The sequence below is a fragment of the Chanodichthys erythropterus genome, chromosome 12 (genome assembly GCF_024489055.1).
Source record: "Chanodichthys erythropterus isolate Z2021 chromosome 12, ASM2448905v1, whole genome shotgun sequence".
In the NCBI taxonomy this organism is placed as follows: Eukaryota; Metazoa; Chordata; class Actinopteri; order Cypriniformes; family Xenocyprididae; genus Chanodichthys; species Chanodichthys erythropterus.
The window spans coordinates 31,594,107-31,618,015 of record NC_090232.1 but is presented as its reverse complement, the minus strand read 5'-3'; the positions used below and the strand labels follow the sequence as shown (position 1 = coordinate 31,618,015).

General features: G+C 36.2%; 1 protein-coding gene across 2 annotated transcripts in view; it reads right to left on the bottom strand.

The window, feature by feature from the left end:
• galntl6 (polypeptide N-acetylgalactosaminyltransferase like 6) overlaps positions 1-23,909 on the bottom strand; it is a 253,863-nt gene that overhangs the window by 176,681 nt on the left and 53,273 nt on the right. Inside the window, exons 3-6 of one of the 2 annotated variants that reach the window (XM_067404465.1) lie at positions 23,214-23,230; positions 21,894-21,914; positions 20,048-20,094; positions 4,280-4,418 (exon numbers count right to left, since the gene is read on the bottom strand). In XM_067404465.1, coding sequence (XP_067260566.1) covers positions 4,280-4,418; positions 20,048-20,094; positions 21,894-21,914; positions 23,214-23,230 — 224 coding nt within the window. Of the gene's footprint in view, positions 1-4,279; positions 4,419-20,047; positions 20,157-21,893; positions 21,915-23,213; positions 23,231-23,909 lie in introns of both variants that reach the window. The other variant, XM_067404464.1, reaches the window with a different exon arrangement.

Genomic DNA, 23,909 nt, shown 5'->3' with positions numbered 1-23,909 from the left:
TTTCAAATGCTCCCACGCGCTGATCATTGTAGCCAATCACAGGCATATCCGATGAGCGCATCAACACAGTGGCCAATCAGAGATGTTTATGAATCCGCTCAACAGTGCTCAAAGCGTCACGTTTTTAAAATTTCAGTACCGATAGGTACCGAAGTCGGTACTTTTGACAACACTAAGTTAGATATCACTGCTTTATGTCACATCAAAATCAAACTTGAAATGGATTGAAAACATGATGACTGTGGGGTTTTTAGTGCAATCAGCTTGGTGAAATTAAAAATAAAATTTGTGTCTGTGACAGACGGTGTTTACAGAGCATGACTGATGATGTCATAATGTAAAATTACAAAATAGAGTTATATTTGATTGTTTTTTTTTTTTCTTTTTTGATGTAATGTTCATTTAACAAGGAAGATGTGTCAACGTTAAGAGCAATGCATGAAATTACATTGATTCATAAAAAAAAAAAAAAATATATATATATATATATATATATATATATATATATATATATATATATATACACACACACACACACATATACACACTACCATTCAGTCTGTAAGATTTGTTTTATTGTTTTTGAGATAAATTGCATCTGCTTACCAAGGCTGCATTTATTTAATCAAAATCATTCTAATATGCTGATTTGGTGGTCAAGAAACATTTCTTATTATTATCAATGAAAACTGTTGTGCTGCTTACTATTTTTGTGGAAACCTTTTTTCTGAAAAAAAACAGCATTTATTTAAAGTTTTTTTTTTTTTTTGCAAGTAAGTATTTAGTGTCCCTTTATACTTTTGTTCAAAAGTATGGGGATTTCAGAAGATTTTTTTTTTTATTATTTTAAATCAATTCTTTTGAACTTTCTATTGTTAGAAGAATCCTTAAAAAATGCATCATAGTTTCCACAAAATTATCACAACATTGATATGTTTTCAACATTGATGATAATAAGTAATAAGACTGGAGTATTGGCTGCTGTTATTTGAATATTACTTTATTTATTAATTTTAAACTGTAATAATATTTTACATTTTTATTTGTATTGATCAAATAAATGCAGCCTTGGTGAGAATAAAGGCCAAGTCACACAGCACAGACAAATGCCAACAAACACCAAAAAACTAGTTGGCCGTTGAATTTTCAGAATTTTATGAAAAATAACTGTCATGTTCACACTGCCCCAACAGACACAGACAAACGCTGATTGAACATGTTCAGTCGCATGAAAGAAAACCCTGACCAACGCCAACAGACGCCAAGTGTTTGTTGTCGTTTTTCTGTGCGGTGTGAATTGGCCTTAAGAGACTTCTTTAAAAAACATTAAAAATCTTTCCAACCCCAAACTTTTGAACAGTTATGTATGCTTTATTCAAGAGGCTATGTCTGTGTTTTTAAAACTCACAGCCACTTTTCACTTCATAAAACATGGAATCTGTCCAGTTCCTTCTGCTTGCTGTTAGCACTGATGCTGCAGCAGCATCTGTGTATTTCTCTGCTACCTGCATTAAAAGTGAATACACGAGCATGCTGGCTCTCGCACTGAGACAGTTATTCACATTCTGTCTGTTGGCAGGTTCCACACTGAGCGCCACAGGCTTTTATAGGGAATGTAAATAAAAGCCCCACACCAGGCTCTTCACCGGAACACTGTCTGCAGTGCTTGAAAGGGGTTTACACAACTTTACTGCAAACAGCAGGAAAGCAACAGACAAACTTTTTCACCAAGAAGGCGTAGAGTCAGGAACATTGTCTTACCTTGTAATGGCACTAAAACATGTTTGAAAGACTTCATATTCATTCACATTATCAAAGCCTAGAAGCTTGGCAAGCCAGTAGCAGATGCTTAAGCCCGTTCAGGCAAAATAAATTATATTTTAGTTATCGACAACACTGTAACGAATGAGTCCTCCTTCAGACATTGACTCTTTGGTGCATGAGTTATAGAGAGATTTGTTCTTGCCAAGGGAAAATCCATGGCAGTGGAGACATTCAAGGGAAGGTAATGGTGCAGAGCCTTCTGAGAACAATTAATGATCAATTCATCAAGGAGCTCATTTAGATGGAAGTCTGAAACCAGACTCTCTTCTAAACCTTGCTAAATGTATGGATTGTGAACCACACTCACACTTAGTTTTTGTTTGTTTGTTTGTTTGTTTGGCTTTATGCTATTATACTGATGGTCATGCATGGAGCAGGAAAACCTTTGAAAATTGTCTTATAAATGAATGTTCATGTAACCCAGTCAAAATATGGAACACTACACTCTTAAAAAAGGGTTAAATGGAGTTTTATACAGAACCCTTGACTCAGTTTTAAACAACCCCCTTATTTTAAAAAAGGCTCTATATAAGGAGAAATGTCTTAAATGTTTGTATAATACTTTTATGTTTAACAGGTTATTTATTTGTTTGTTTATTTATTTTTCTAGTGATAAAGTATGTTTACAACCTGTAAAAATTAAACTTAAAAATGACTTAAAACAATTCATTTATAACTAAATCCATAAAATGATCCGATGATGGGAACCCCTAAATTGTTGTATATACCTTTTCTTCTAAGAATGATACCAATGAAAAATTTTGGGTTATTAACATTTTTAGGGCCCTATTTTAACGATCTAAACGCAAAGTGTAAAGCGCACGGCGCAGGTGCACTCAGGGCGTGTCCAAATCCACTTTTGCTATTTTAAGGACGGAAAAATGGTCCGTGCGCCGGGGCGCATTTTTGAAATGGGTTGTCCCTATTCTCTTAATGAGTAATGGGTGTAACGTTCAATAAACCATTCAGAGTGTCATCTCCCATTCCCTTTAAGAGCGAGATGCGCTCGCGCCATGGCGGATTGCTATTTACATGGCGGAATTTGTTGGCGGAAAAGCTGAACGCTTTTCAAGCGAAGAAACCGATCTGCTCGTGCGCGAAGTTAAACTTTTAGTTAGAAGGTAAACGAAGTTACATTTTTATATTTATGTAGCCTACACAATAATATTCTTTTACACTGTAATCCTTTTGTTTTTAATATTTGGCATGTTTGCGTGATGCGCATCCCTGTGTGTAATAAGCAAAGTCGACGCGCCCAGAGGCGCAGTTTCTACTAACGCGCTCTAACAAAAAAATATTGCGCCATTGACTTTAGACTTTAGACCAGGTTTGAGTTGGTCTATGGCACAGTCTATTTTCAGCTCCTTAAAATAGCAATGCGCCTGAACACACCTCTTTTTTAGACCAGCACACCCATGGGCGCACTAACTGGCGCAAATGCATTTACTAATTTAAGGACGTGGCGCTGAACGGGAAAACGCGAACGGCGCCGGACGCAAACTAGCAAACACACTTGCGCTGCGCCTTGCGTCGCATTGCGCCAGGTGTATTATAGGGCCCATAATGTTTAAAAAATTTTCCTATGCTCATCAGGGCTGGAATTATTTATCAAAAATAAAGTAAAAATTAAAGTAATACTGTAAAATAGCATTATAGTTTAAAATAACTCCTCTATTTAAATATACATTTTTGAATATATTTTCAGCATCATTACTCCAGTCTTAAGTGTCACATGATCCCTCAGAAATCATTTTAATATGCTGACTTAGTGCTAAAGAAACATTTATATTATTACCAAATGTTAAAAACAGTTTTGCTGCTTCAGATATTTGTAGAAACGGATAAAGTTTTGTTTTGTTTTTTGTTTTGAGAAAACAAAAGGTGCACTCACACAGTAGGGATACAGAAATAAAAACAAGTAATTTTCGACTATCTCAATGTTTGTTTGTTTGTTTGTTTGTTTTTTCCATTAGAGACCCACTGTAAAATAAACAAGCTTTTATTAGGCTGCTGACAGAATTATTTACTGAATATGTAAACATTTTAATTTTAATTTTAATTTAAGTAAAAATAAAATCTCTAAGAAATGTGGGGTTTTATGATCATAATTTTATTCACAACAATATATAATTGACAGGGAGTACTGATGTTCAAAAATGTTTGAGGTAAAATATTAAAGATTTATGCTAGCAATTTTATCAATAAATGAAAAAAAAAACCTTATAGTTATGACTGCTCTCCCTTGTTTTTATGTTATTTCTGTCAAAAAATCTGTCAGCCTTGAAATCACTAAATTAATTAATCCTAATTCATTTAATTCCTCATTTAGGACAAAATCATTAATTAAACACATTGCGAAAGTGTGGCCTGCCACGGATCTTTCAAACACTGATGTCTAGCTCAAGCTGTGCAGCTCTGTTACTGTAAACAAGATGTGAGAATCAGCTCTACTTACTTTGGATGTCTGATGTCAGGAAGGGAGCGGTCCAGAGCGATATTGTTGCTGACGTAGATGTTGAAGCCGTTTTCTTTGTATACTGAGTCATCACACTCGTCCTCTATGAGTGGGTATGGTTTCCCATGCTCCCCTTTTCCTGAAACAGATGCAGTCTGACATCAGCAACCATGCTGAACACAGCCAGGATGTTGGCAAGGTGAGCATGTGTGTACTAACAATGATACATATCACCACTCCACCACTGTAAGAACTGACAGTTTATTTTATTATTATTATGATTATTGTTATTATTATTATTATTATTATTATTATTATTTATGACTGAACAGCTGAATCAGCTTAACCAATGAGCCTGGCCTTTTGCTGAATGCTGACCAGACATACTCTACTATGATGGCTTAACATGCTGACTGAGTTGCTGGCTCTGCACTGTACATTATGGTCTCAGCCACTTTTCACTGTGTCTGCCTGTCACAGTTGATGGAAACCCTACTAATCATTAAAGTAATATTGAAATAAAATTGTAAATTCTGTATTTACCCTCATGTGTTGCTCTTTTCCATACAACAAAAGTGTATAGTAACTAAAATACATAAACTAGTTTTTAAGACGTGAACCAAATGGATGAATTAGCTTCTTTTATAAGTGAGAAGAGCAGAATCTTCAGAATTGTAAAGATAAATTCTAAATATTATTTTAATCCCCCTGCGGAGTGTACTCAAATCATTTAAAGGTGCCCTCGAATGAAAAATTGAATTTATCTTGGCATAGTCAAATAACATGAGTTCAGTACATGGAAATGACATACAGTGAGTCTCAAACTCCATTGTTTCCTCTTTCTTATATAAATCTCATTTGTTTAAAAGACCTCCAAAGAACAGGCGAATCTCAACATAACACCGACTGTTACGTAACAGTTGGGGTGTACGCCCCAATATTTGCATAATGCCAGCCCATGTTCCCAACATTATGAAAAGCATTAGACAAGGGCAGCCGGTAACATCTGGATCTGCGCAGCTGAATAATCAGACTAGGTAAGCAAGCAAGAACAACAGCAAAAAATGGCAGATGGAGCAATAATAACTGACATGATCCATGATAACATGATATTTTTAGTGATATTTGTAAATTGTCTTTCTAAATGTTTCGTTAGCATGTTGCTAATGTACTGTTAAATGTGGTTAAAGTTACCATCGTTTCTTACTGTATTCACGGAGACAAGAGCCGTCGCTATTTTCATTTTTAAACACTTGCAGTCTGTATAATTCATAAACACAACTTCATTCTTTATAAATCTCTCCAACAGTGTAGCATTAGCCATTAGCCATGGATCACAGCCTCAAATTCATTCAGAATCAAATGTAAACAATATAACAGTATACAATACTCACATAATCCGACGCATGCATGCCGCATGCATGACGAACACTTTGTAAAGATCCATTTGAGGGTTATATTAGCTGTGTAAACTTTGTTTATGCACTGTTCAAGGCAAGTGCGAGCTCTGTGGGTGTGGAGCACGAGAATTAAAGGGCCAGTAGCCCTGAATCGGCTCATTTATAATGATGCCCCAAAATAGGCAGTTCAAATTTTTATATTTTTGTGCTGAAACTTTACAGACACATTCAGGGGACACCTTAGACTTATATTACATATTTTTAAAAAAAAGTTCTAGGGCACCTTTAATGCACAGCTAGCCATGGATTATCTCGCTTATACAGTGCCATGGTCATTTAAAAAATGAGTAATAAAAGTCATGGGGCAGTGTTGATATGTTTCCTTGCACCTGAATGTTTCTATGTGTCCGCAGCATGATCTCCGATCTGACGCCCTGTTTACACCTGGTATTAAAACGTGTTTTGGTCGATCGGATCACAGCTGGACAATGCTAAAAACAGGTGTAAAGGGGTGTAAAACATTTTGACCTTGTCCACTTTCGACCACTTCCAGAGGTAGTCGAAAACACATTTGACTTTCATAGTAAACTCTCATGTGATTGAATGTGTTCAAACAGCCACAAAAGACCACCTACTGACTTAATGCGTAAACATTCCGGAAAGCACGCTAGCCAGACGGGATTTAAACTTTGTTGACCCAAGTTTGGTTTGAAGATGAAAAACATACCAAGCACAATGTTCTCTCACCATTCCCGATTTCTAACACACACTCACTAGTGTTGTCAGAAGACCCGGTACCTCAGTACCAAGTCGGTACTAAAAAAAATTAAATTGTTTAATTTGAATGTCGGATTAAATCACGCGATTCACGCAAATTGAGCATTTCAGGTGTTAGACGTGCGTAACACATGTAACATGATTCGCATGAATAGTGCAAATTGAAAAATCTGAATTTTGGTGAAAATTCGAGCTGCTTTATCCAATCAGGAGCTTGCTCTAGTAGTGACGTGATTACGACGTAGCGAGCAGACGCAGAAATCCGAAACAACAATGGAATAAAAAGAAACAGGAATAAAAAGGATCTTACTTGAAAGAAAGTGAGGAGGTCGGTAAATCTGGTAAGTTGTAAAAAAGGGTCTTTACTCAATTTGAGCTATATATATATATATATATATATATATATATAGGGACTACAAGCTAGCTAAAGCTGCCAAATTGAGCTCATTTGCCATATTTTACATCTACTTTCCCACTGACGAGTTGTGTTTATTCAGAGGAAATGTGCAGAAAGAAGTGGAAGAGTCTGGGACACATATTTAAAGGAGAGGGAGAGCCCCTTTCAAGATGCGAATTCGCATCTGTTGTGAAGTGAATTTCACGCGCGAATGAAGCGCATAAACTCGAAATGTTCAAGCGTCCAACAACGCGTGAATAGAAAAAAAATCAGACGGCACTTAGAGGCTTTTGCATCTGAAGTCTTCATATGTAATCTTATCTAAATGTATTACAAAAGCCAAGGTTTGTTATTTACAGAAAAGTTATATTTTAGCTGGTGTCAATGATCTAATGTTGCATTTGGTCAGATTCAGCCCATTGTTTTACTTTTATATATTTCCTTTTACAGCTGCAGACTGAGGAAGATCATAAAACATCTACAATGACACCCCAGCAAACTCTAAAACAGACAACAGTTACAAATGTTTTTCGGCAGCAGCAGAAATATGACAAAAACTCACCTGAAGCAAGAAAACTGAACCGAGCTGTTGCTGAATTCATATGTATGGATAAAGTGCACATTTACACCGTTGAAAAATGTGGATTCCAGCAACTGCTTCATCACTTTAACCCAAAATACCAGCTTCCAATCCAAAACTTTTTTTATGTACACAGAGATTCCCTGCATCTACAATGACACCAGAGACCTCATAATCCAGCATCTCAGAGAGAAACCGTTTTACAGCTGCACAACAGATCTTTGGACAAGTAGAACTGAAGACACTTTCATGTCTGTAACTCTGCAATACATTACTAAATCGTGGGAATTGCAATCCTGGTGTCTTTTGGCTGTTGTGGTCTCAACACAGATCACACTGCTGAAAGTTTGAAGGAGGCCTTTGAAGAAAAACTTGAAGACTGGAATTTGGACATTGTAAGAAAATCAGGAATCACAACCAATAATGCCACAAATAACAAAAAAAAAAAGCCTTCAAGGACTACACCTGGATTCCTTGTTTTGGACACAATCTCCACCTTGCTGTAAATAAGGAATTAGACATAAACAGGGTGAGATCTGTCCTCTCCAGAGCATAAACTCATTCATGATGAACCCACTCGCTGGAATTCTTCATACGATATGGTGGAACGTTTCTTGGAGCAGCAGCAGGTTGTTTGTGCTGTGCTGGCTGAAGACAGGAAAAATGGTATCTGATACCAAAAGACTCAGACATTACATTTTTATAAACTGTTAAAGCAGTTCTTGAGCCACTTAGTCCTTTTACTGATGCATTTAGTGGGGAAAAACATACCACCCTGTCTTGCCATTACTCTGGAAGATATATTTGAATGTCTCAGTCATGAACAAAGTGACTCTGCATTAGCCAAAGAAATTAAGGAAAAGATAAATGATTATCTTCAGCATCGCTATGATGACCTGCAGCTGCGGCTTCTTCTCAACACTGCAACTTACCATGATCCAAGATTCAAGAACAGCTTTGTTCCTCTTAAGGATGATGTGAAGAAAAGTCTCCTGGATGAGGCGAGGAAAATGGGCAATGAAAAAGGAAGTGCATCTCAGGTCTCTGGAGAGTCAAATCAAGAAGTCGGGCCATCAAAAAAATCCAAAAATGACCTGAAGTAGCTGCTTTCCGCCATACAAGGGGAAAAGAAAGAAAAGGGAGAACCAACATCCTCAGGTCAAGCACAGCTTTCTGCAAGTGACGAGTTAAATAGTGAATTATTGGTGTACGGTCAGATGCCTGAGGTCAGTGTAGAGGATGATCCACTTTCCTGGTGGAAAACAAATATGGGCACACTACCTCAACTATCAGAGTTTGCTAGGAAGTATCTGTGCATTGCTGCATCAACCTGTTCATCTGAAAGAGTGTTCAGTACTACAGGGGGTATATTGTTAGCCCAAGACGCTCAAGACTGAATCAGGAACATGTTGATATGTTAGTGTTTCTTTCTGAAAATCTAGAAATGGCAAAAAAAAACTAACTTAAGGAATAACTGTAACTGTAGGCCAAAACAACTGTACACAACTGTAACTGTTTTGGGTAAAACTTTAAGCATAGAGTAAGTGAAAGTTATATATATATATATATATATATATATATATATATATATATATATATATATATATATATATATAACTTATACTTATAATATATATATATATATATATATATATATATATATATATATATATATATATATATATATATATATATATATGTGTGTGTGTGTGTGTGTGTGTGTGTGTGTGTGTGTGTGTGTGTGTGTGTTCTTTTCAATGCTTGTAATGTATCTAGTTATTTAATTACTCAAATGTTTACAATCATTGGCTTGAAATATTTAAATTTTAATTAATAATATTAAAATTTATAACCTCTTGTGTTGTTGTGTCATGGCATATTTTGTTTAATTTTTAAACATATTTAAGTTTATAAATAAGAAGAGTGTTTATGCAGTCATCATGGCATGTTTTTTTTGTTTTTTTGTTTTGTAATTTTTTACTTGTTTCTTATTTTCATATATTTATAAAACTTGAAACACAGTTTTAAATAAGTATAAAAGAATGACATTGGTTTTTGTACATTTTATTTTTAACTTTATTAATAATAATAATAGTGTGTTGTTCAGTTAGCATGTTTTTGTGTTTTGCATTGGTACCAAAATTGGTACCAAGAACTGTGGATTTTTACTGGTATTGGTACCGAATACTGAAATTTTGGTACCGTGACAACACTAACACTCACCGTGTTCGCCATGGTCTTGCAGCTGTCAGAGAAGAAATGAAAGCTGATGTTGTCTCTGATTGTATTCATATGAAAATTTGTGAGATTATCTTGTCCATTAGGTCCAAAGAAACCCATTCATTTACCTGCCCATAGAGCTTCCCCTTGAAGAAATCAGGACAGAAGTGGTTGAAAGTGGACAAAAGAGACTTTATTAAAATAATTTATTTTAATTTAGATTAAAATACCAGGTGTAAACGGGTCTCCCTCGTCGTGATCCGATCAACCAAAACACATCTTAATACTAGGTGTAAACAGGGCCTCAAAGTGACATATGTGTGTACTTCAATGAAAGCATCACAGTGATTAAACTGGTGGGAACTACTTGTGCATTAAACAATTTTAATGCACACCTTCCTTCAAAATGGAGTATTCAGACAGATCATGGAATATACATGTTGCAATGTTTGGCTTTGGGTTTTGTTTATGTTCTTGATTTCATGTCTTTTATTTTGTCACTTTATTCATGCAGTTTGTGTCATGCTTCCCTTGCTCCTCATGTGCTCCCTTTGTCAATGTGTCATGTGCTGATTGGTTGTCTTGGTCATGTGTCCTATGTTCTCATTGGTTCATTGTTGATTATTCACAGGTGTGTCTTGTTTAGTCATTAGTCTCTCTCTCTCTCTCTCTCTCTCTCTCTCTCTCTCTCTCTGTGTGTGTGTGTGTGTGTGTGTGTGTGTGTGTGTGTGCTTTTGTTTATATTACATTGTGGGGACCAAATGTCCCCATGATGTAATATAAACCTGAGTTCACCTACATCGTGGGGACCAGCCAGCGGTCCCCACAATGTAAATGGGTTTATAAATCATATAGAATGAGTTTTTGTGAAAAAGTAAAAGTTTGCACAGTTTCCTGTGAGGGTTAGGTTTAGGGGTAGGGGCAGGGTAGGGGGATAGAATGTACAGTTTGTTCAGTGTAAAATGCATGGATCTATGGAAAGTCCCCACAATTCACAAAAACAAACATGTGTGTGTGTGTGTGTGTGTGTGTGTGTGTGTGTGTGTGTATATGTATGTAGATTGCTGTATTTTAAAGCGATAATGAGGATATTAGGAAGAGAAACGGTTAGACATTAGAAGGAAACTCTGGTTGAGCTCTGATATAAATGAAACGCTATTGGCTATTTAAAAAAAGGAGCGGGGCTGTTCGATATATCCCGCCCTGTCTTCCTGTTTCAGTTGAAATGACGTCAACACATTGAACAATGCTGCATGTTCCAAGACACTTCAGTGGGCCTTTAAAGTGCTAAAAACAAGTCTGAAGCAGTGCATAGCATTTCAGTTGTGAGAAAGCATGCATCCTTTGAGGAAACATGAGAATAAACACTGTAGTAGCAATGTAGGCTGCACAGCACCTTTTCATCAGAAATTATTCTACTTTGAATGCTTTATGCTCTAAGTATAATTGGCTGATCAGTGCCACTAATATTACCCTGAGAACAGCTGCTTGCCTGAATCATTAACCAACATTTTTTTTCCTCTCCTGATTGTTTAAATGCCAAATGGATACTGAAATCTACAGTATAGCATCCCAAAACAGCTCTCAAACATACCCATCTTATTATGCAACACAGAAATAAGCTGTTTTCTGTGAATTTCTGTGAATGTGTAACTTCTGATTCATTAGCCGCTATAGGTAAATAACTAGAAAAACAGTGCAGTAAACCTTAAAACAATTTGCACAACTATTTAAAACACAAACCAGTGTGTTTATAATTATGACAATACATTAAAGAAGTACCAGTTTGCAATATCAAGTAGCATAACGAGCTGTTCTGTACAGCTAAAAATAACTGGAAGCAGAGCAGACAACACCGGAGGCCAGACATATTCAATTTACAAATGGCTGTGTCTGCTATTATGTTAAAAATAATTCGGATAGACACACATAAAAATACAAACAAACAAACAAACAAACAAACAAACAAAAAACAGGCTTTTTTATTTGTCATCAGTGTAAGCATCAATTGTTGAAAAAAAACTGTTTCATTTGCTATATATTTTTTTATCAATGTAGTTTTTAATTTACTTGGAACCAATTCACTGACATAAATTAATATTTCATATCGAAGGCAGACGGTCTTACTACAGAGAGCTGATAGCAATATTCTCTCATCTACCTGCACGGGAGATTTTATTCTGATCAAAATGTCAATTACGTCCCATGCTGCTGCTTTAACCAAACTTCATAACTGAAAATAAGATATTTATACAGAGGGTATTGGTTTTTCCAACATTCTAACTTTGATTTTCATAGTCCTCTGGTGAATTTCTTCATGACAGGCGAAGTCAAAACCAAACCACCAACTTATCAGTGTAATTAATGCATTCCGACAGATCTTTTGTCTGATCTCTCGCTGAGAACAGAAAATGCAATGCAAGAGATCCTTTTTGATGTGCAAAAAATAGAAAGTATAGAATGTTTCCAAAACAAAACAACACATAAGGGGGTCTTTGTCTTTTTGTCAAATGGGTCTATAGATATTTTCATAATTTGATGTCAGTTGACAAACAAACAAACAAAGAAAAATAATCAAAGGCACACAAAAAAATCTGATTTTAACAAACAATTATTCACAGATATAGCAAAGTTAAAAAATGCATTCATTAAGTTATATATCTAGTTTTGCTGCATCATCAAATCATTTCTAATGAACATGGATTGGATCCATTTAACATTCAGCATAAATACAACAGAACAAAGGTACAAATGAAATAAACTGTGCTTTTTAGGTAGGTTTAACAGTAGTTTTCAGAGAAAAGAGGTAAAGTAAACAAATGTAAAATAACACTGTTCTTCACTGTATAAATTAAATACATATTAATATTTATTAAAGTTACAAAAGTTATTTAGTCAATAGTAGTGGGAGATTATTTGACTTTTGCTGTTTGATTAACATTAAAACACAGACAGCAGCGCAGCATGAATATTAGGCTGCTGTCACTTTAAGAGCAGCTAGGATCTAATATACTGTTTCAAAAGTGTTTTATTTCTCAGCTGTTCAACATTCATTTTAAGACACAACCTACTATGTTTACAAGAATACTCACCAAGACAGTCACTTTGATATAATAACTCAATACCATTCAATATTCCCAATAACTCAATAACATTCAATATTCATGCACTGTCTGAGACGCTGCTTTCCGGGCACACGCTATGGTTGTGTGCGAACTTCTCAACGAGTAGAATTGAGCTCTCTTTTACAACTTCTTGCACTTGAATATTTACATTTTCAAGACTTAAAACCACATGCAAAGAATACACTTTCACGAAGATGTAGCACACCAATTAGGACAGTGACAATGCAACAGACATTATACAGCTCATTGCCTTAATGTAGTTAATTAATAAACCATTGGTTTGTTATATCAGCCTTGTCCATGCTACAGCCAAAATGCATATGGTTGTAAATTGATCAAAATCAGCCAATAAAAATCGGTGGCTGATACATCTATATACATATCTATCATAAACGTGTGTGTGTATATATACTGTGTATGTATGTATATATATATATATATATATATATATATATATATATATATATATATATATGTAAACCTTATTCATTTAATGCATCCTTTAGTGCATATTAGCACAAAGTCATATATATATATATATATATATATATATATATATATATATATATATATATATATATATATATATATATATATATATATATATATATATATATATATATATATGTAAACCTTATTCATTTAATGCATCCTTTAGTGCATATTAGCACAAAGTCATCTCACTGTGACATGTGCATAATTACAATAACCTCACACCCACTCCTCTGGCATTTTCTGGCTTGATAACAGAGTTAAACAGAACATTTAAATCATAATGCAAAATTACAGATTTTAATACTCCTACGCACAAGCTCTCAGTGTGTACACGTGTTTGCCTCTTAAAAGCGTTGTACAACAGCTCCATGCGGAGTTTATTATTGTTATCAGAACTTTTGGGGCAAAGCTTCAGAAAGCATTGTGGGTTTGATCACTGACAGGCAGTGTGCATAACAGAAGAAAAACTTTTTTTTGTCTTTTTTTTTCAGCTAGTGTAATTGCACAACGAGCATTATATCTGATAAATAATTTTTCTGCACTGGATAAGCTAGACCTCTGTTCTGTGTCTACTCACAAATTTCATAATGAGATGCAACCTATATATAACTTTGCAATGTTACACACCAGGATCTCCACACTTAAAGACTCCCTGTGGTGAAAATCAAGATTTAATGTTGTTCATATGTCTATGTGGTGTTTTTCTATATGCTTTAAGACAAACCATGTGCAAATTCATATGTCATTACTCAGTATTTTTTTTTTTTACTTAAAACTGCAGTGAAAAAAGAAATCATTGGTGTCTGTGACATCACAAACTACCTTGTAACCAATCACGTCAAAGTGCCTGCAGACTTTAGCATATCATTAACAACGAACTAGCAGGGGAGTCTTGAGAGAAGCCAGGTTATCTCAGTATATTTTTCTGTTGATATAAAAAATTGTGTAGATTTAGCAACATGGCGGGTGCATGATGTATATTACGATGTTATGATGAACTGTATGCCTTTCTCCACTGACGTTCTAAGTGGTTAAAGCATTTGTAAGGATACCGATTGTTAGAAGGCAGATGTCTGACTCTGACATGGTTAACGGGAACATGGTATGTGTAACATTAGGAACACATTATTAGCTGTCAAACAAAAGGTCAATCATATTAATTACCATCGTATTAAATACCATCATTAATTACCCTATGTTGTAAAGAGCGATACCATTGTGCAGTGTTTACCTCAGCAAGTTGACTGAGTGGATCTCTGAGCTTGTGCGAGTGAGTGGATGTGGGGATAATTTGCATATTCAATTGCTATGTTTATATGCACCCAAATAATCCATTTGTAATCCGATTGACGGCTAAATCGAATTGAAAAATGTTCATGTAAACTCGATCTGAATAAAATTTCAATCAGACTGGAAGGGGTGGTTTATTCCTTTTCTAATCCTATCCAACATGTAAACGCTTGATTCTGACTACTTTCTCAATCGTATTCAGAAGTCTCTGGGGCACATGCGCAGTGCAATGTTGACACGCATTAAGCAGTGCGCAAGTTCACGTTCACGTCTTTAGTTGTTAAGATTTATGAATGTGTATGCCAACAGGGCAAAAATAACAATGAGCTCTGTTGGTGTCACGTCCATGACGTCACACGCAGAGCGGGTGCGCAAAAGTTTTAAAGGGGTGGTTCAATGCGATTTCACTTTTTTAACTTTAGTTAGTGTGTAATGTTGCTGCTTGAGCATAAACAGTATCTGCAAAGTTACAGCGCTGAAAGTTCAATGCAAACAGAGATATTGTCTTTTAAAGTTATGGCAGTTTATTGCCTACAAAAACAACCGGTTTGGACTACAACGAGCTTCTTCCAGGGTTGGTGACATCATAAACCCTGCAAAACACGCACCCGGGAACACGCAACAAAGTGGGCGAGGTCATGTCCTGCAGCATAATGAAAGCGTAAGAGCTGTGTACACCGGACGCGAACGGCGCGACGCGTCAAAAGATAACAGAACCCATTGTAATCAGTGATATTTTCTACACTGGATGTGATGCTGAAGACAGCTTCCAGAATCTACATGAGTTCAATGCTGGATTTGCACAAAGGCTATTACTGAAAGATGAAGCAGTTCCCACTTTAAAAGCAGAAGCTGCTGTTTATTGGCTTCAAACTGTAAGTACGTTTTATTGTTTGTACATGTTTTTTAAACGTATAGTTCTGTTGCTATTTTTGGTTGCATCAAGGACATATACAAAGAGCAACTTGTTTTTGCTTCGCTAGCCAGTTAGCTGTATTATAGTGCATACTTCTCCAACAAACACCAACAAACTTCTCTGTTCATAGACAAACAGTTGTTCATGCCGTAAATTAAACGCTTTACAAAAATGCGACTGCTCAGTCATATATTCAGCTACAGTAAAGCTTTAATCAGGATAAAACTGTATATTGAAAGCTAACAAACAGCAGTGACAGCATCTAAACACTTTGACACAAATACTAAATCAAATACCATTCTTAAATGTCCTTTAAAAGCTGTGATTGCTGTTTATCTGGGTCTGATTTGGGCTCAATTTGATACAGCAATATAATCAAATTGAGCATACAATATAACCGAAGCCCACGTAACCGGTAACAAATGGTAAGGGGTGTGGCATTTCCGGACGCCTTAGCGAATCACAATGGCTCTGGATTACACTGGGCCTGCTAACCAATCTGAGCACATTGCATATTTCAGAGGGAGTGGCTTCATAGAAGCAGGAAGTCAAACAAGCTGTTCATTTGACAGTGGAAACAGAGGTGTAGAATAAAGCTAAAATATATGAAAAATACAGCGTTTTCAAAAAAAACAAAGCATTAAGACATGTTAAACTGCGCCCCAAAAACACAATCAAGCCTAGAAAAAAAACATTGAACCACCCCTTTAATCCGAATGTATTTTACAAGTTCACACTTACAAATAATCAGATAGTAAATAGTATGCGTAGTAGTACGCGTATTTGGTATGCTGTCCGAGGAGAGGGCTCTGAGCTCAGTATTTTGGCCCGAACCTAGAGTACTCCCCCCGTATTCTGGTTAGGAAAGTAACCAGGCAAGTATGAAGAGACAGGGTGGTGGAGGGTTGCTGTAAAACTGTTGAGGAATATGGGTGAGTCGACTGTGTCTATATGCTTTCACTCATGCTGGGGTGCGTTTCCCGAACAACGATGTCACTGCTGAACTACCATAGTACGATGCATCGCTGAACAAATCAACTAGCTAGTCACAACTGTTTCCCGAAACCGTATTGTCGCAAACCTGTCGTTCAACCACACTGGTGAATGACGTCACGCAGGTGGTGGAGTAATAACTTCTTATATTTGAAATAAAAGATATACATTGTACTTGATGTCAGCTTGCTTATTTTGCTCAAGATAACGATTTATTAAGTTCACATATAAACAGGAAACAGGAGTTCATAAAAAACAGGAAACTATGCTTCTAACCACAGGTCGAGAGCTGTCGTTCCAACCACACAAGTTTGTGATGCAGTTTGCGAATGTTCATTTAAACGATAGTTTCGGGAAACACCTAATCGTTGAACTATGTAAGTAACGACGGAACTTGCGATGTTAGTTGGCTAATGATGCTTTTGGGAAATGCACCCCTGATTGGGTCGATATGTTGAGTACTGATTGCTAACAGCTGGCTGAAATGACGTGATGATTAGACGGATTATTTGAATGTTGCTCCTCCCGAATTTTATTAATAAAACATCATATAAAACACATATATAAATGATCAGATCTGCAATCGGATTCAATTCATTTGAAAATTGGTGCATGTAAACATAGCCATTGATCCGTGTGTGTGTGTGTGTGTGTGTGTGTGTGTATATACTAGGGGTGTAACGGTACACAACACTCGGTTTTGAAGTCACGATTCGGTACAGTTTTCGGTACAGCAGGTGGAGAGAAAACTAAACATAAAATTGCTTTTTTTTATTATTAAACAGAGGTTTACTGAACAAATTGTGTTTTTGTCTTTAAATATATTAAATTAAATTAAAACTAAAAGTTTCTTAAGGATAAAAAAAAATATCTCTGCTAATGCTATAAACTATGTAGGGAGCCCTAACTTGAAATAAGCCCAAACTATTAGCCTAAATTAAATTGCTTTTTATTTTTTAGATAAAATAATCAACACTCAAATAACAAATTGTGTGCAAACCTGTAAGGTGCACCTAAGGCAGTTTTTGCATTAACTTCTAAATGTTTTTACTCCAATTCGTTGTTGAAATATAATCATTTCTACACAGTGGCTGTTAACATCAGATTTATTTAAACATACATTAAATCGCCTAATCAGGATATCACTAAAAGATTAAGTAAAATAATGAATATATTGGCTAATATAGTGCATATATTAAGCGAAAGAGTTCATTTCTCTAGCGAACTAACAAGCTGTGAACACTGAATGGCTTTTCTGAGGTAAATGCATCATGACATATTGTTGAATACGGACGCTTTCATTGATGTCTTTCCATGGTTGAAACACTGAATGAGCGATTACATGAGATATGACCGTTTCAGTAAGTTGTACTTAATCTTGCAACATACCTTCAGATGTTCTTTCATGTTTATTCTGTAACTATTATTAAGGAGGAAGAGATGAACACATTCACTTGCGCTCCGCGCTCGCGCTGCCGTTTGAACTGAGGCGCCTGTACAGTGATCTGTCAGCCCACATCAAAGCACGTCAAAATGGCATTTTCTGTTTAAACTTCATGATTTCGTGGACAGAATTTGAAGGATGACACTTTGTTTCTTATCGAAAGTAACAAAACGCAGAGCTTATTGCGGTTATTGGTGGTGAATATTGGTTGCAATGTAATGCTTCGGTACACACGTGCACCGTACCGAAAGCCCTGTACCGAAACGGTTCGGTACAAATACGTGTACCGTTACACCCCTAGTATATACACATTATGACAAGTCACAGGTGAAGCGTACATCGTTAACCATCTCCACATATTAAGGTCTGGGTAGACTAGATAGTAAGCAAACAATCAGTTCTCGTAATCAACGTGCTGGATGCAGGAGAAATGGGCAGTAATAAAGATCTGAGCGACTTTGACAAGGGCCAAATTTCAAGGCAACTGGGTCAGAGTATTTCTGAAACAGCAAGGCTTGTGGGTTGTTCCAAGTCAACAGTGGTGAGAATTTACCAACAGTGGTCCGAGGAGGGACAAACCACAAACCGCTTGCATGGTGTTGAGCACCCAAGACTCATCAGTGCACAAAAGCAACGAAGGCTATCCTGTCTGGTCCGATCCAACAGACATCATATGGGCAGGCGTGTACGTGTGCGCCTTTTACCTGAGGAATCAAAGGCACCATGATGCACTGTGGGACAACGACAAGCAATGGGCAATGTTGAGCATTTGTGGGATGTGCTGGACCAACAAGTTGGACCAATCCATTACAGCTCCACCTCACAACCTATGTGTATGTTTCAGTAATCTAAATAAATAAAATTTTGACAACTATAATACTCAGATCCCCACCCATACTTGCATTGTAATTTGCTGGCCCTTTCCAAATGGTTCTGGGAAGATCCATAACTTTTCTCTGGCATTCATGTACTACCATCTCCAATGAACTAGATTCATTAAAAAATAGCGGGTGGCTTTTTATAATAGAGGCTGCTATCATAAGATTTGTCACAACAGATGGTGTGCACTGAAAGCCCTCTGACAGAATAGTGCAGCATGCTCCAACGTGATGGGTCAACACAGAACAGTTGGGCCGAGTGGGCCATATGCAAAAGGACGTGGTCCTGCCTACAGGCGCCAGAAAAGCCATCCTCCCTCTAATCTGACAAATCTCCCTGCCTAATACAGTGGCTTTCTTTTTATTCCAAAAAGGCTATAAAACAAGCCTCTTTCTGGGGACCTTTTTCAAATATATTAATCTGCAGCCAAAGAACTTTCACCTCAAGGACACAATTATTTGCTTTCCTGAGCACTTTCATTAAGAATTAGGGATTTAAGAGTATTTTTAATTGTCTGCAGTTGAAAATCATTTCTAATGTAAAAGCACAGCAATGAGAAAATTAATTCACCCAAAAGGAAATGCAGGCAATTAATAGGCATTCGAGGGTATGTGAGGCGCTAAAGCAACACAATAACATTTATATTAAAAGGTACATCATGTGAATTTTATGGACGCGTATGCAAATGAGTCTGGTGTTACTACTGCCACAATACCAACAATAACTATCCAAGTAAGGTATTGACTTATTTATAGTTGAAACTGTAAATAAGTCTAAGAATTAGGCAAATCAAATTGTGCTTAGCTAAAAACATATCCTATCAAGCACCTTGGGTCATCCTTGAAAACCGGACAAAAATCACTAGATAAAATAAACACCAAAGTAAGCACTTTGACAGCCATTTATATCCTTAACTGCCGAGGACATAATGCAGCTAAATTTAACACAGCAAAAAGACACCCTTACATTATTAACCAGCCGTAAATTCAGATGGATCAATAAAGTCTCTTTAGCCTTGGGGGCAACCAGATGATTTACAGAGACAGCTTGGCAGGGATTCTAAAATAATGTCTTACCCTAAATGAAAGCCATAAAGAAAACGTCATCATCATCAAATCACCCCTCTTTAGTCTGGTTGATGTCCTTTATGCTGTGATAATGTGAAGTTTGCATATCCTTTGACAGGAACAAGTATCAATTATAACAAAGAAAATGTCTAATCTAAAATATTCAGTGGATTTAGCATGCATACCAACACGTTGTTCATCTTTCCTGATGCTCTCGCTGTCATGCCAGTCTCTTCTTCTCAAACCGTCTGTCCAGGTATAAATGTGACCATCATTTAAGCCTAGTGGAAAGCCCTGTGGAGAAAGAGAAACATTTTGAAGATACACACACAAAAAAAAATAAATAAATAAAAAAGGTTCTTTATTGGCATTGATGGTTCCACGAAGAACCTTCACCATCCAAGGAGCCTTTCCATTGGACAAAAGGTTCTAACAAGGTTCTTTAGATTATAAAAATGTTCTTCACTCTGGTTCTAGAACAGTTAAAGAACTGTTAAGTTGAGACACCCCAGGTGAATAGGGTAAAAAAAAAAAATAATAAAAAAAAATAAAACTAATAGATATCACCATACTACCCCAGCTGATTGATTACATTAAAAATTGCAAACAGTTTTTGTATTACAAGTTTTCTAAAATATTATGTTTAAATATTCAAATGAGGTGTTATCTAATTAAATATGTGCTAATTTGCATACATTTCTAGAAACAAAAATCTGAATATTGGGTGACATCAGGTTCAAAATTCTCATTACATTTTTTGGACATATTAAATTCAAAGCTTTTTACAGAGGGGATTTTGGATATCTCTTATCACTCCATAAATCAGAAAATACTATCAACAGAAAAAAAAAAAAAAAAAAAAAAAAATATATATTAATAAAATGGAATAAAATATTGCAATAAAATGTTGTATAAAATCAGGCAAATTATATATCAACAAATCCCTCTGTAAAAACCTTCAGAATATAGATAGGAATAAAACTGTAAATTTTGGTGTATATAAGTTCTGCTGAAATTGAGATTTCTGACTCAAAGCAAGAGAAAATACTCATTTTGAGAAAACGGCCTTTAAAGATATTTACTGTAATTGAAATCTATAGATGCAAATAGATAAAAAAAATTTGCTATAAAATATTTGGATGTTTTCTTTCTACCAGTCTGAAAAAACACTTTATGAAAAGCCAAAAAGTGCAAAATCTCAAAATTGATAGGTGCCTGAAAAAATAGTGTTTTTGCCTGTAGTGTCTCCCCTTAAGTAAAAGGTTCTTTGAGGAACCAAAAATGCCTCTTTTTATGGCATCACTTCAAAAACCCTCTTTTGGAACCTTTATTTTGTTTAATAATATTCAGATAAAATTTCTTTTTTTTTTTTTTTTTTTGAAAACTTCCACACAGAATGCATCTCAAAAGATCATGTTAAATCAAATTAGATCTCAAATACATAAAAGATTCAATGAAAAACAACAACAATATCATTATGAGAGGTAATTTAACTTCTAATTTAACTTCATATTCAAGAACTCTCCGAGGTAACTTTCACACCTAAATTGTCCAATAATGCAATGATTAAAACTTCAGTCATAGCTTTTGTTTGAACCCACATTCAATTGGCTGAAATAACTGTAGCCAGCAACTTAGATAACCAGAGAGCTTTCCAATCTGATCCATAAACATTATACAAAAGATTTCAGCCAAAGGCAAAATTCTCCTTTAGATTTGATCATCTGCATGAAAAATCGTGGTTTACTTATGTTTATGCATGTGTCTGCGTTGTGCGGGGTGCAACCCATAATCTTTTTAGTAATCGCACATGCACGATGCGTATTTGCCGTCCTGGTTGGACATCCATCTGGGATTTCTCAAACCCGGGAGAGCAGAACTGGTGCCAACCATCAATTCCATTATGCCAGAACAGCATGTCACATTTTTGCCTGGTGGATTTTTCTAATTTGGGAATGAAAAAGCATCTCAAAATGATCATGCGGAATGGTAAGAGGTGTGCAGTGGACCTGTTTAAGTGCAGCTATGCACTTCTCTGTTGTTCCGTCGCCTCTACTATTTGAGCAATAGCTGTTTGCAGGATGTACAAAGTGGAGCTCTAGAAGGTCTAAGAGGCCCCATTTGATCTACAATTTATCCATTCTCACAAATAGACCCCTGATAACAGCTCTTTTCACTGGCGGCGGGTGCTAATGCAGTGGGGATGCACTAGCATGAATGGTTTTGATGAAAGCTCTGAGAGGAGGATTCAGAATGCCATGCTTCAAACATACATGCAGAATAAGTCTACATGCGTTTTAGTGCTTTGTCTATGCGCAAGCATCACCATGGAAATGTTTCAGGTAAGCAAATTGGAAATGACAGAGGCTATTCACTGAAAATTAATCCAGTGAAAAAGACACAGAGATTTTTAGGGAAATGATTTAGAGTGCTACTTAGCAGAGTGGATTATGGGAGGCAGGTGCTTGGATTCCAGTAGCAGCTCTGAGGATTTGGGCGGCTTTTTTCCACTGTGTTTGTGAATAATTTAAAAAACAAAAGCATTGCTTTATTAAGGCCTCGGAGAGTTTCTGAGAAAAAAAATTAGAACGCAAGCACATTCGAGCTTGGCAAAGGGGAATTTCACTAGAAGAATGTGACATCGACTTGACAATCACAAAAAGAGAACTGCTGGCAGCAATGTTGGATATCACTCACCCAGAGGAACACAGAGGCTTCTGATGGCAAGACTTTGTGGCGGAGCACAGGTGGAGCTTGCCGAGGTTATTAATGTAATGGTTGATTTAAGTTTGCTGTGAGTAATTTACATGTAGGCCTTGTCCCAAATGACACCCTCAGCCCTTGAGGTTCTTCCTCTGAGTCCACAGTAAATGGTAAATCAATGCAGCATAAACTCTCAGGTTATAGTCTGCTAGGCGAAAAGTGGCGAAAAATGTGTATATACATGATTTTTTTTTAAAGCTCATTGTTGACAAAAAAGGGGGAAAACAATACTGCATGATATTAGCTATATATGCACTAACAATGTTTTTTTTTTGAAAAATACAAATCCAGAAAAAAATTTGATTCAAGAAAATCAATCCTTGTCAATAGTGTGTCACAGATTGTCCTACCTGAGCTATTTTTTATTTTCAAATTATATGTATTTTTTATCAGAGTAAAATTAACTAAACTATACTATGACTAAATGCCGACGTGACCTACTCTGCCACTGGAGGTGGCAGTGAAAGAAGCCAGGTTATCAACACATATTAAGGGTGTGTCTCAATCAGCTCTCTAGTTCAGTGAGTGTTTCGCACACACATCGAATCTTGCAAGCAGGTTTCTCGCGTCAGTCTCTTGCTTGATCACATGAAAAAAGTGGCTTTCTTTCACCGCAGTGCCATGTGACAAGAACCAACCCATCAGCTATGGCCTTTCCGTAACAAAACATTAAAATCTCAGCCGAACAGCTGATCATAGCTTTACAGGGTGGTTTTTATATCTTATCTCCATAAATATATCTAGTAGTAAAGGTAATGCAAGGGCTAGAAATTAATTTATCCTTTGCTGAAACTTCCTACTCCTCTTGGAGAGCGCGGTTTATGGTTGCATAGCAACGACCGATGCCACGGGAGAGCAAGCGCTTTGGAAAGGAGAAGCGGTGCGCCGCGCCTTCCGCGCGTTTTTAGACGCGATATGTGAACGGTCCCTTAGGATTCTTAATTCTAAGTTCATGTTAAATTTAACATTTTTTTTTTTCTCAGTGACAGACAGACCTATTCAGTTGTTAATTTGAATAAGCTACAGAAGGTTTTTATTAAACCTTGAAATGTGATCTTGTATCTACAACAAGGAAAATTCTTGAAATTTGTTAATGTTTTTTTTTAATAAATCTTATTTGAATTTCATTTTCATTTTGTTCAAAATATTGTGATATGTATCGTATCGTGAACGCAGTATCGAGATACGTACTGTATCGTGACCTGAGCGTATCGTTACACCCCTAATAAATACCATTTTGTGGCTCTTTAATGTGTCGTGACAGATCACTGTAGTGCCTCAGTT